This window comes from Neoarius graeffei, chromosome 26 (assembly GCF_027579695.1).
Source record: "Neoarius graeffei isolate fNeoGra1 chromosome 26, fNeoGra1.pri, whole genome shotgun sequence".
Taxonomy (NCBI): domain Eukaryota; kingdom Metazoa; phylum Chordata; class Actinopteri; order Siluriformes; family Ariidae; genus Neoarius; species Neoarius graeffei.
Genome location: NC_083594.1, coordinates 2,574,237 through 2,587,949, shown reverse-complemented (window position 1 = coordinate 2,587,949; position 13,713 = coordinate 2,574,237). Strand labels below are relative to the sequence as shown.

The 13,713-nt window shown below is 38.8% G+C and overlaps 1 protein-coding gene across 4 annotated transcripts; it reads right to left on the bottom strand.

The window, feature by feature from the left end:
* Positions 1-5,495: 5,495 nt before the first annotated feature.
* zgc:113184 (uncharacterized protein LOC553745 homolog) lies at positions 5,496-12,680 on the bottom strand. Of its 4 annotated transcripts, none has more exons than XM_060910765.1 (6): positions 12,544-12,678; positions 8,614-8,701; positions 8,237-8,444; positions 7,482-7,646; positions 6,655-6,845; positions 5,496-6,198 (listed from the first exon to the last, which is right to left on the bottom strand). In XM_060910765.1, exons 3-6 carry the CDS (start codon positions 8,346-8,348, stop codon positions 6,025-6,027), a joined length of 642 nt encoding a protein of 213 aa, XP_060766748.1. In that variant the 5' UTR covers positions 8,349-8,444; positions 8,614-8,701; positions 12,544-12,678; the 3' UTR covers positions 5,496-6,024. The 4 variants fall into 4 exon arrangements, with proteins under 4 accessions (XP_060766748.1, XP_060766749.1, XP_060766750.1 ...); XM_060910766.1 differs by lacking the exon at positions 12,544-12,678 and adding an exon at positions 12,282-12,519; XM_060910767.1 differs by lacking the exon at positions 8,614-8,701 and having other exon boundaries at positions 7,491-7,646; positions 12,544-12,680.
* Between the last annotated feature and the right edge of the window lie 1,033 nt (positions 12,681-13,713).

Below are 13,713 nucleotides of genomic sequence, written 5' to 3'. Positions count from 1 at the left end.
AGGCCACACCTTTTACTGAGAGTGACACTTCTCTTTCTCTGGGACGAACTTTCAATTCAGGAAAATTGTATTTGTATCAGGCTTTTAACCATGGACATAGTCATAAAGCAGATTTACAGATATAAAATTTAAATTGATCCGTAATAGGCTAACAGGCACAGAGGCCATGCCCCCTTCCTTGGTACTGACAGGCACAGATCATGAAAATACTTTTCCAAACCCACCTCTGAATCCACTATATAGTGCATTAGGGAGTTTTCTCACTTTGTCATCATGTCTAAAAGCATAACAGATAATGTTCAGAAATCTCACAGTGCATTAGGTTAGTGTTGATATGATGTAAACAATCTGGTACAGATTACCCACAATACACTTTGCGCCAGACTGTGCTGAATTCTGGACATAAAAGAGCAGGAAGGAGATTTACATTTCTTGTAAATACCTAGCGTACTTTCGTTGCTGTCACATCAGTAACGCAGCCGTAACTGTAGGTTCGTTTCTGTCTCCTGATTAACAGCATGTAACATTAGTTTAAAAGACACGATGCAGTGATAACGTCCTGACACTGATTCCGTGCCGCTCGGAGTGTAAAACTATATCGTAAAGTGGTTAAAGGAATCTGGTTTTTAATTGTGGTTTAATTAAAATGATTTTAACACTAATATATTAAACTTACACGGAATATAAGCATATGAGCTGTAGTAAAAGTACGGGATATTAGTTTGTGTTATTTTTCAAACTTTTTAAAGGTAGAAAGCAATCTAGATTTAAATCCCTATTTGTCATCAGGACAGGATCATCCATCCGGTAGGTTGTATGTGTTATGGCATCTCATAGTACAGATCATTGTTGTCTTACTGGCATCAGATAATTTATTTTTTAATATTCTCAATAAATGGTATTTTATTGTTTAACGCTTGGATTCATCTTTCTCATTTATGGCTTACATGATGTGTTGTGATCTCACATTTCTCAAAATGGCAGAACCCATGGTAGTTTGGGAACAATATGCAACACTGGTTCACAATATAAAGTAGAAAAATAGCAACAATCACAAACAGTATGTTCCCTCGAAAGCCACGCCACCTCTATACATCATCTATGGAATTATCTTATTGAACGATGTCCATTTCAGACTTGGACATCTTTTCAACCAGTATTTGAGTGAAAATGATTTTTTCAGACACTGGATTACTTCTCAGTAACATTATTTAATACAACTACAACTAGACCCTGAACTGGAGACGATAATCTTCTCTGACTAGTTTGCAAACTTCACACACCAAACACATCTTGTGGTGAAATGAAAAAAAAAAAAACCCTTTCATTTTAAACTGAAATTCCTGACCTTGACATCAACTGAATTTTCACTGTCGAGTGAACAGCTTTATGCACCACTCTGTTATATTGAGAGGAAGCTGGAAGTTCATCTTAACCTGGGATAAATACAGCGTCATTGTGATCACAGATGACAAAACTGGGAAGGATGAAATTTTGAGCATCCAAGCTGTGGCGTGTGAGATCTCTGTTCACCAGAAGATGCAGCTCTAAATATAGCGAGCTCCCTGAGTGGCCTGGAGTGACGTCACGACCGTGCTGGAGTTAAAGGGGACCAGACAACAGGATGATCTTCTTTTATATGTGCATGCAGTATGATTCTTTCCCATCATCACTGCAAAAGTTTTGTCAGTCAAATACATTTCAGCTGTTAGTACACTGAAACACATTAGCCCATTAGTAATTCACCACTCATAACACTGGTTTATGAAAGTAATAGATAGGATTAGTTTTTCAATAACATCACTATGGGCCAATACTGTGGTAATACACGGTAAAATCCATATACAACACAATCCACTGTATAATTATCACATAAAACACACAATATGTATACATTTGGCAGAAATGACAGAAAGAGCTGTTTATTAATGTTGATGTTAATCCTCTGTGATGTTAATCCCTCTTCTGTATGTTCATAATGGATTATGTCGTCTGTTCATTGCTGGACAAATGCTGTGCTTTGGAAATGATTTCAATCATTTTATTTCACCGCTTCGTTACACTTCACCCTGATGTTCAGCAATTGACTTAACAGTTTTTAAATGAGTTTTAAATGAGCTAAAAACATGGATGATGCAGGGCTCAGTAAAACTCAGGAAGCATGAACTAACTTTGGGGGGGGGGGGGGGGACCCCAAAACACTCCATGTTTTGCTGTTATAGGAAACTAATCAATAGGGTTTTGTTACAAAGCAGAGTTAGACCCAAAGTTCATTATTTTCCGACAACAGTATCTCCCCAAGTGTTTTATTCCTCCTACACTACAGCAATTTGCCAACCATTACAGTTTACTATTAACTAAAGAACATCATACTGTACTTTGTATCTGTTTATAGTATAAATACAGCAGGGATTACAGGAAATCGTGTGCTCTGATTGGTCGAGAGATTCAGACTATTTCTCAGTAATCACCTTGAGCAACTCGGCAAAATGGCGGCTGATCACTTCATCACCGTAAGTGAGGAAGAATTACAAATGATGAAAGAAAATGCTGTTCCTAAAAGCACTAAACATGCTATGAAGTTTGGTCTAAAGCTATTTAAAGGGAAGGTGGCATTGTGATGTATTTTATCGATTTCAAAACAAAGTATTTTATGTGACTCGGCGTAGATAAGTGACGAGTCTGAGCTGAGCCGTTATTACATTTACATGCTGCTTTTGAAGACTGAAATTAATTATTTTTTAATACAAGTTCTTAAAAAAATAATCACCCGTGTATTTATACTAAAACAGTTATCCGCCTCAGGCTCAGGGAATATCGGTGAATAATAACCTCGATTTCATCTCTCTCTGTTATTATTCACCGATATTCAATGAATAATTGTTAAATAGTTATATTTTATGTTGTTGAACATCCTCAAAACAAGTTCCTGTTCTCACGTTATAGCAGCTACAAACAGTCATTCCTTCACCATCCTCTTTTTTTCTCTCTCTTGAAATTAATACAGCAAAAAAAAAAAATGTTACATGTTACCGAGAAACTGCAAAGAAGGATAAACTCCTCTGTCCTGAAGATATCGGAAAACTTAATGCTTGGAATGTTGCAAAGCGCTGACACTGGAGACTCCTTCCAGAAATGAGAAATAAACATCACGTTTATTAAGCAAACTACACATAGAGCTTCTGCTGTATGAGTTCCTGTGATTGAGCTGTTGCTATAGAAACGATAATGTATTAGAATGAGTGCATTAATACAGTGGTGCTTGAAAGTTTGTGAACCCTTTAGAATTGGCTGTTTCTGCATAAATATGACCTAAAACATAATCAGATTTTCACGCAAGTCCTAAAAGTAGATAAAGAGAACCCAGTTAAACAAATGAGACAAAAATATTATACTTGGCCATTTATTTATTGAGGAAAATGATCCAATATTACATATCTGTGAGTGGCAAAAGTATGTGAACGTCTAGGATTAGCAGTTAATTTAAAGGTGAAATTAGAGTCAGGTGTTTTCAATCAATGGGATGACAATCAGGTGTGAGTGGGCACCCTGTTTTATTTAAAGAACAGGGATCTATCAAAGTCTGATCTTCACAACACATGTTTGTGGAAGTGTATCATGACACGAACAAAGGAGATTTCTGAGGACCTCACAAAAAGCATTGTTGATGCCCATCAGGCTGGAAAAGGTTACAGAACCATCTCTAAAGAGTTTGAACTCCACCAATCCACAGTCAGACAGATTGTGTGCAAATGGAGGAAATTCAAGACCATTGTTACCCTCCCCAGGAGTGGTCGACCAACAAAGATCACTCCAAGAGCAAGGCGTGTAATAGTCGGCGAGGTCACAAAGGACCCCAGGGTAACTTCTAAGCAACTGAAGGCCTCTCTCACATTGGCTAATGTTAATGTTCATGAGTCCACCATCAGGAGAACACTGAACAACAGTGGTGTGCATGGCAGGGTTGCAAGGAGAAAGCCACTGCTCTCCAAAAAGAACATTGCTGCTCGTCTGCAGTTTGCTAAAGATCACGTGGACAAGCCAGAAGGCTACTGGAAAAATGTTTTGTGGATGGATGAGACCAAAATAGAACTTTTTGGTTTAAATGAGAAGCGTTATGTTTGGAGAAAGGAAAGCACTGCATTCCAGTATAAGAACCTTATCCCATCTGTGAAACATGGTGGTGGTATTATCATGGTTTGGGCCTGTTTTGCTGCATCTGGGCCAGGACGGATTGCCATCATTGATGAAACAATGAATTCTGAATTATACCAGAGAATTCTAAAGGAAAATGTCAGGACGTCTGTCCGTGAACTGAGGTGGGGTTTACATTAGACCATATCAGCGGATCATCAGATTAACGTTTTTAAAACGATTAGTGTGCACACAGCAACACCAATACACGATTTGCGTGCACACAGCAACACCAATACACGGATATGCTCGGCTCCGCAGGCATCCTGCGCTCCAAATCACTCCGCCCTGAACAGTGAGTGCCCTCTGGAGGGTGTGCACTCCGGCCCTGCGCAGCTCACAGAGCGCGCGAGTGAAATGCACAAGCAGTAATTCGGGACTGAGCCGCTGTGTGTGTGATCCCAGCGCATATCACTTACCACTTGCAAGTGGAAGGATGGCAAGCCTAAAGACAATCATAACTACACAATGGGCAGTATTTGCATCAGTATTTGCAGTATTTTCATACTTTTATACTCTTTAATGAAAGGTGATACAAGGCGGAAGTCCGCGCCGTTTTTCAGCAGTCGCGTCACATGACCAACGCCAGCGAATCAGGAAGGTGGATGTCACAGTGACGTTGTCCAATGACGACGCCAGCTAGAGCTCAGCACAGCGTATCCGCGTATTCTCAATGTTTACACAGCACCGGACCAGACACGATCTAGATTGAATACATGGACCCTGGCGGATTCCCGTTTCCCGGCGTTTCCAGGCGTTTTAATGTAAACGGACAGTGCATCCGCGAAGAAAACGACACAGATACGGTCTAATGTAAACTTGGCCTGAATCTCAAGAGAAGGTGGGTCATGCAGCAAGACAACGACCCTAGGCACACAAGTCGTTGTACCAAAGAATGGTTAAAGAAGAATAAAGTTAATGTTTTGGAATGGCCAAGTCAAAGTCCTGACCTTAATCCAATCGAAATGTTGTGGAAGGACAAATATGTAATATTGGATCATTTCCCTCAATAAATAAATGACCAAGTATAATATTTTTGTCTCATTTGTTTAACTGGGTTCTCTTTATCTACTTTTAGGACTTGTGTGAAAATCTGATGATGTTTTAGGTCATATTTAGGCAGAAATATAGAAAATTCTAAACGGTTCACAAACTTTCAAGCACCACTGTATAAACCTGTGATTTGCAGCTGCACTACAGTCAGAGCTGCTGTTATAGAGAATTTATCAACACCTTCTGACCAATCAGAGTCCAGAACTCAGTAACACTGTGGTTGGAATAAGGCAAGAGATTACAGGGAATTACAGCAATAATTAGATCCAGTATATTATTTGAATACGTGCAGACTGTACACAGGGTTTAAATGCAGACACAGAGAGGAAATACTTTTGTATTTAGCAGAAACACTTGAACAACAGTAACTACTGATAGTGTGATATACAGTGGTGTCAGTGTTAGTTTAGTGCAGAAAGAAATTGTTCTGGTATTTACACTTACATTAGTTCAGTATAAGTGCAGGATAGCATTATTTCTACACATGACGTAAATCTACACATAAATTAATAATGTAATATTCAACTCAAACTGGCAAAACTGTTTTAGCTAATTAGCTAAGCTTTCTGATATTTAGCATTTTACATTTGAATAATCAGATTATTTTGTTCTTTTAAAGATAACAGAGGCATTAATAAACATAATGCTTGAAATAAAATGATTTAAATTACTCACACAGGATTAAAACCTTTAACATAAACCGTCCCATGTCCAAATGTAACAGACTCATCTATAATGTACGAAGTGTTCGCATCATTCTTAGGCTACTGTAAAATGTCAAGAAATATGTGTAGTGAGATGGCGAAGGAAATCTCCCCTGGTAGTGGTGTGTCCGGGAAACACGGCATGGCAGAACTCACACACCTGAGAGTGCAGTGTGACGCGGGACATCAGCATCCCACCTGCATCACTCAGCATCTCGCTGGTCAGGAACGATGATGACCACGGCCGCTGCACCACACAGCACCATGAACAGAGTTAATGCAGAAATGGACAACATTAAAAGGTTCTATTTACAATGCTACAGTCCAAAAGCTTGACCTCTTTTACATAGAACTCTTAATGGTTCTATGTGGAGCCATACAACAGAAGGTTTCTGTTTCAGAGAGGTTTTCAAGCACAGACATTTTAGAAAGCGAAGAATCTTTTTAGTAGCCGTGTCGATACTGGATAATGTATTTTTATGCAAAAAAAAGGCTGAATATGGAATCTTTAAGGGTTCTGTGTAGCCTACAAGAACATTTCCACACACACTTTAATGAATAATTAATAAACGAGGCGCATTGTATAACAGCCCTATATGTGTTTAATTCATTCTGCTTCTAACATTTTATCACAAAGATGATATTTGTTAGTTAGGAACTTGTAGGAAGTGAAATTAAAGAAAAAGGATCTGGTGATGTTTACCCGTTGTTGTTTGTGTGTTTGGCTGCTGTGCCAGTGCTGTTCAATCTGTCGTAACTCATCCAAAATACTGTGCTCCTCCGTCTTACACTGTTCCGACCCCGACGTCGCTCCCTTGATCTCCACCTTCTCCTGCACAGGTTCCATGTGCAGTCTGTTCAAATCTCCAGCAAGTGGGGAAACCACAGAATCACCTGAAACCCAAACCCCCCCCCACACACAAAGCATAACAATGAAAAATAAATGCAATTTCATGTGTGTTTCTTGAATAAAATAATGCCAACAACAGAGCAGTGTCACATTTTCTCCATCTCTCCTTCCCACATGCTATCAGGGACTCAAGAAGACTTTTATGGATTTAATTCAACACACTGGATTTAAAATAAATCTAACCACCATAGTGCTCTAAAGTCTTCTCCACAGTTCACTACTTTGCAGTCATTCCAGTACAAACATGTCGAACACAATACACACAACATTACATTATAACAGGAATATGCAAAAAATGTGGCAAAATCAAAAGTTAGATCTTCATCTCACTGTTTTATTATTCTCTGAGGAATCTGGGATCAGTTTAGATTCTGTCTATACAGCCATAACATCGACTGCACACCCAATCTGGTACAGGACTTGTGACTCGTTTCATTGTGACCTGAATGCTGCAGTGTTCTCATTGTTTATTTACAGAACATGATGATTTGGAGAATGATTAAGATCTGAATTTCAAACTCGATCTGCATTCAGTTTTGAAACAATGAACTGCTTTCATACATATTCATACGAGAGAATAACGCACGTGACAGCGTAATGACTGTAAACGTCATAGATACCTGTAATACCTGCAGGGTGTAAAGCAGGTGTGTGTGTTTGAGCCGCACAGGTGTATGCACGAGCCGCTTGTGCTCGGCCTTCTGCACAGGTGAATCCATCATGTCTGTACTGAACTGGCTCAGAATACAAATCTTCAACATTCCCATTAAAGACCGGAGCCACACCTGAGGGAGAACGAGACTGAGTTTAAAAATCAAGGAGGCATAGCTTCTGTTTATCAGTCACAGTGAAGGAGGAGTGGTCTTTGTGTATTGGTGCCAGTGAAGGTGTGGCTTCTGTGCGTCCGTGCCATTGAAGGAGGAGTGGTCTCTGTGTCCTAATTAAGGAGGAGTGGTCTCTGTGTCCTAATTAAGGAGGAGTGGTTTCTGTGTCTGTCAGTCCAAGTGAAGGAGGCACAGTGCCATTTCCCAAAGCTAAAACTTTGCACAACAGGGAATCACATGGTATCTTTTTGAATTACTGGATGCTTTACTTGTTTACTTTGTACATTATTCTGGTTAATCAGTGAAGTATGGTCAGAACGTTGTTAAGTTGAACTCCAAACATTAATCTGATTAATTAGTTCATATTGTGTCATATAGACTTTTTTCCTCACATTAGTTTTTCACTTGTTATTCCAGTCAAGTGTAATTACTCCTACGTTATCAGTAAGTACTATACTGTTTCAGCTGTACATCCTGTATTGAACACACTGAAAAGCAGATCTTTGTTTATATTAGCAGCCGCTATGTCGGAGTCGTCGACGTGAATGCACCTTGTTGTCTTCTCAGTGCCTCGGTCAGGTGCTGTAACATTTTAGCCTGTTTTAGACACAGTAACTGCAATCGGAGGAACTCCTGATACAAAGCTGTGTATGCTTCCTCCATCTCACGCTCGCTGTGTGTCTCACTGTCATTCACAGTCAGTGTCCTGTTTTAGTGTTGCTCACTCTTCGTCACACCGAGTCATTCAGCCGTTTCGGCCTGGAAGAGGAACAGGGTGCAAAAGAGAAAAGGGAAGAACCATGCGGGTAAGGTTAAATCATTGTCATTTGGCCAGATAACAGTACTGAAGCTGTTTGTCTCACTATAATAAACAGCTTTAGTCCTTTTTATTAATTACACCTATGGAGGAAACACAAACTTAATTCACCTGCAGATTTTATTCAGAGGTTGGACAACACACAGAAGGTTTCATACTGCTGTACTAAACAGTATATCGTAACAGTCGGTAATCTCTTCTACAACAACAAAGAGAATGTCAAAATGACATGCCACCTACACTAGAATACTAAATAGTGCACACAGCAGGCTACTTATACAACCCTGATTCCAAAAAAGTTGGGACAAAGTACAAATTGTAAATAAAAACGGAATGCAATAATTTACAAATCTCAAAAACTGATATTGTATTCACAATAGAACATAGACAACATATCAAATGTCGAAAGTGAGACATTTTGAAATTTCATGGCAAATATTGGCTCATATGAAATTTCATGACAGCAACACATCTCAAAAAAGTTGGGACAGGGGCAATAAGAGGCTGGAAAAGTTAAAGGTACAAAAAAGGAACAGCTGGAGGACCAAATTGCAACTCATTAGGTCAACTGGCAATAGGTCATTAACATGACTGGGTATAAAAAGAGCATCTTGGAGTGGCAGCGGCTCTCAGAAGTAAAGATGGGAAGAGGATCACCAATCCCCCTAATTCTGCGCCGACAAATAGTGGAGCAATATCAGAAAGGAGTTCGACAGTGTAAAATTGCAAAGAGTTTGAACATATCATCATCTACAGTGCATAATATCATCAAAAGATTCAGAGAATCTGGAAGAATCTCTGTGCGTAAGGGTCAAGGCCGGAAAACCATACTGGGTGCCCGTGATCTTCGGGCCCTTAGACGGCACTGCATCACATACAGGCATGCTTCTGTATTGGAAATCACAAAATGGGCTCAGGAATATTTCCAGAGAACATTATCTGTGAACACAATTCACCGTGCCATCCGCCGTTGCCAGCTAAAACTCGATAGTTCAAAGAAGAAGCCGTATCTAAACCTGACCCAGAAGCGCAGACGTCTTCTCTGGGCCAAGGCTCATTTAAAATGGACTGTGGCAAAGTGGAAAACTGTTCTGTGGTCAGACGAATCAAAATTTGAAGTTCTTTATGGAAATCAGGGACGCCGTGTCATTCGGACTAAAGAGGAGAAGGGCGACCCAAGTTGTTATCAGCGCTCAGTTCAGAAGCCTGCATCTCTGATGGTATGGGGTTGCATTAGTGTGTGTGGCATGGGCAGCTTACACATCTGGAAAGACACCATCAATGCTGAAAGGTATATCCAGGTTCTAGAGCAACATATGCTCCCATCCAGACGACGTCTCTTTCAGGGAAGACCTTGCATTTTCCAACATGACAATGCCAAACCACATACTGCATCAATTACAGCATCACGGCTGCGTAGAAGAAGGGTCCGGGTACTGAACTGGCCAGCCTGCAGTCCAGATCTTTCACCCATAGAAAACATTTGGCGCATCATAAAACGGAAGATACGACAAAAAAGACCTAAGACAGTTGAGCAACTAGAATCCTACATTAGACAAGAATGGGTTAACATTCCTATCCCTAAACTTGAGCAACTTGTCTCCTCAGTCCCCAGACGTTTACAGACTGTTGTAAAGAGAAAAGGGGATGTCTCACAGTGGGAAACATGGCTTTGTCCCAACTTTTTTGAGATGTGTTGTTGGCATGAAATTTAAAATCACCTAATTTTTCTCTTTAAATGATACATTTTCTCAGTTTAAACATTTTATATGTCATCTATGTTCTATTCTGAATAAAATATGGAATTTTGAAACTTCCACATCATTGCATTCCGTTTTTATTTACAATTTGTACTTTGTCCCAACTTTTTTGGAATCGGGGCTGTAATACCACACTGAAGAAGACTGCATCATTGTCCAGTTCACCTTCTCTGAAACTATTCTGCATAAAAGTGAAACTAATGATGCTATCTGCAGACAGATTTCCCCCAAGATCCCAGTCAGGCCATGATCACAGCTACTACCATACTAAACAGTAAAAAAGCATGCTACCTATGCTATCATACTAAACAAGACAGGTCATTTATACTGCCATGTTAAATACAGTAGTATAACACACACACAAAAAAAACAACAACATGCCATCTACTGTCCTAAATAGTATGCTAAGAAGAAAGCATGCCACATAACATATACTACTGTACTAATTAGTAAGTAAAATAAGTACAGTCCTTAGGCAGCTGTAATAAGTAGTACACAAATCGCATGTCATTTATACCACCGTAATAAACAATATGTAATAGAAATAGGAGGACACTTATACTAACACACTTAAGAGTAGGTCAAACAGTACAGTCCCAAAGCTGGTCTGCTAAAAAAGTATTTTTAAACGGTACACTAATCCAAGGCCACAGTTTTAAAAGTTTGATTGGATTTACACTACCGTTCAAAAGTTTGGGGTCACTTTGAAATGTGCTTATTTTTGAAAGAAAAGCACTGTTCTTTTCAATGAAGATCACTTTAAACTAATCAGAAATCCACTCTATACATTGCTAATGTGGTAAATGACTATTCTAGCTGCAAATGTCTGGTTTTTGGTGCAATATCTCCATAGGTGTATAGAGGCCCATTTCCAGCAACTCTCACTCCAGTGTTCTAATGGTACAATGTGTTTGCTCATTGCCTCAGAAGGGTAATGGATGATTAGAAAACCCTTGTACAATCATGTTAGCACAGCTGAAAACAGTTGAGCTCTTTAGAGAAGCTATAAAACTGACCTTCCTTTGAGCAGATTGAGTTTCTGGAGCATCACATTTGTGGGGTCGATTAAATGCTCAAAATGGCCAGAAAAATGTCTCAACTATATTTTCTATTCATTTTACAACTTATGGTGGTGAATAAAAGTGTGACTTTTCATGGAAAACACAAAATTGTCTGGGTGACCCCAAACTTTTGAACGGTAGTGTATTTGGCAATAAATGTACATGTACTGTATATAAAATACATAAACAATACATTGCCAAGGATAACACAAAAAAGCAATAAACTTATTTCCATTGTGGTCCTCAGAAAAGAAAGGAAAAAAAGACAACCAGCAAAACGCACATTAACAAAGTACATTGGCCAACAGAAAAATAAGTTGACAACATATACAATAATTGGAAAGACAAGAACATGAGTAATACGTAATAAAAAAATGTAATAAAAAATACATATATAAATATTTGTAAAAAATACGTATAAAAATAAAAAATACGTATATAAAAATACATATACCGTAAATATAAATATATAAAAATACGTATATAAATATATACATACAATATATACGTACAATATATATATATAAAATACGTATATAATTTTTTTTATACGTAATAAAAAAAATGTTCTTCAACAGTTTTCTTAAAAAAAAAAATCACCTTTACTCCTTAACATTTTAACAGAAACAGGTAGGTCATTCCATAACTTAGCACCAGTATGGTAGAAACTATTTTTACTCAAAGAACCAACAAGAAATGAACCAAAACTATTTCTAGTATGATTATGCGCAGACAACTGGGAGTTAGATTTCATAAACTGTTGTGGTTTAATTTTACTCAAGATGTCAAAACAACAGGCCATCCATAGTACTGTACCAAACAGTATGCAGGAAAAACAAAACAAAAACATTACAGTCCCAAAGGTACTGGATTAAAAAGCAGAACAGAATACTAAGCAAACTGTACTAAAATGTTGGATGTCAAAAAAGTAAAAGAAACTTAAACTGTACTAACTTACTAAACAGGACGCGGAATAACAAGTCAGCTACACGAACATGCGAACTATTATATAGAAATAGTCCATCAGCTGTACTTCCTGTTTCCAATCAGGGTTTAGAAATACTTTAAATACTTTACAGCACGGTAGTAAACGGCTTTTTTCGGCGTTACCATGGCGACAGCTGACTTCGTTCTACATTAGCCAAAATGTTAGCATTCAGCCTAAAACTCTGAAACAGCAAATATCTATTGCTTCGAGTCCTTTGTGAAGCTCTACATACCCAAAGGAAGCTCCTGTGCTCGGCTTTGGAGTAGCGTGTGTGTGTGTGTGTGTGTGTGTGAAACCACTGAGATTTATTTACTGAGCTTTTATTTCCGGGAGTCGCGCGCTTCCCGAAAGTGAAATCAGGAAGTGAGAAATCTACACGGTCGCAAATAGTTGGATCACGTGACACATCAGCCTATTCTTAAATCATACTCTGACTTCAGTGTTTTGTTTTGTTTTTTTGCGGGGGGGGGGGGGGGGGGGGGATATATCACACACACACAGTGGTGCTTGAAAGTTTGTGAACCCTTTAGAATTTTCTATATTTCTGCATAAATATGACCTAAAACATCATCAGATTTTCACACCAGTCCTAAAAGTAGATAAAGAGAACCCAGTTAAACAAATGAGACAAAAATATTATACTTGGTAATTTATTTATTGAGGGAAATGATCCAATATTACATATCTGTGAGTGGCAAAAGTATGTGAACCTTTAGGATTAGCAGTAATTTGAAGGTGAAATTAGAGTCAGGTGTTTTCAATCAATGGAATGACAATCAGGTGTGAGTGGGCACCCTGTTTTATTTAAAGAACAGGGATCTATCAAAGTCTGATCTTCACAACACGTTTGTGGAAGTGTATCATGGCACGAACAAAGGAGATTTCTGAGGACCTCAGAAAAAGCATTGTTGATGCTCATCAAGCTGGAAAAGGTTACAAAACCATCTCTAAAGAGTTTGGACTCCACCAGTCCACAGTTAGACAGATTGTGTACAAATGGAGGAAATTCAAGACCATTGTTACCCTCCCCAGGAGTGGTCGACTAACAAAGACCACTCCAAGAGCAAGGCGTGTAATAGTCAGCGAGGTCACAAAGGACCCCAGGGTAACTTCTAAGCAACTGAAGGCCTCTCTCACATTGGCTAATGTTAATGTTCATGAGTCCACCATCAGGAGAACACTGAACAATAATGGTGTGCATGGCAGGGTTGCAAGGAGAAAGCCACTGCTCTCCAAAAAGAACATTGCTGCTCGTCTGCAGTTTGCTAAAGATCACGTGGACAAGCCAGGAGGCTATTGGAAAAATCTTCTGTGGATGGATGAGACCAAAATAGAACTTTGGTTTAAATGAGAAGTGTTATGTTTGGAGAAAGGAAAACACTGCATTCCAGTATAAGAACCT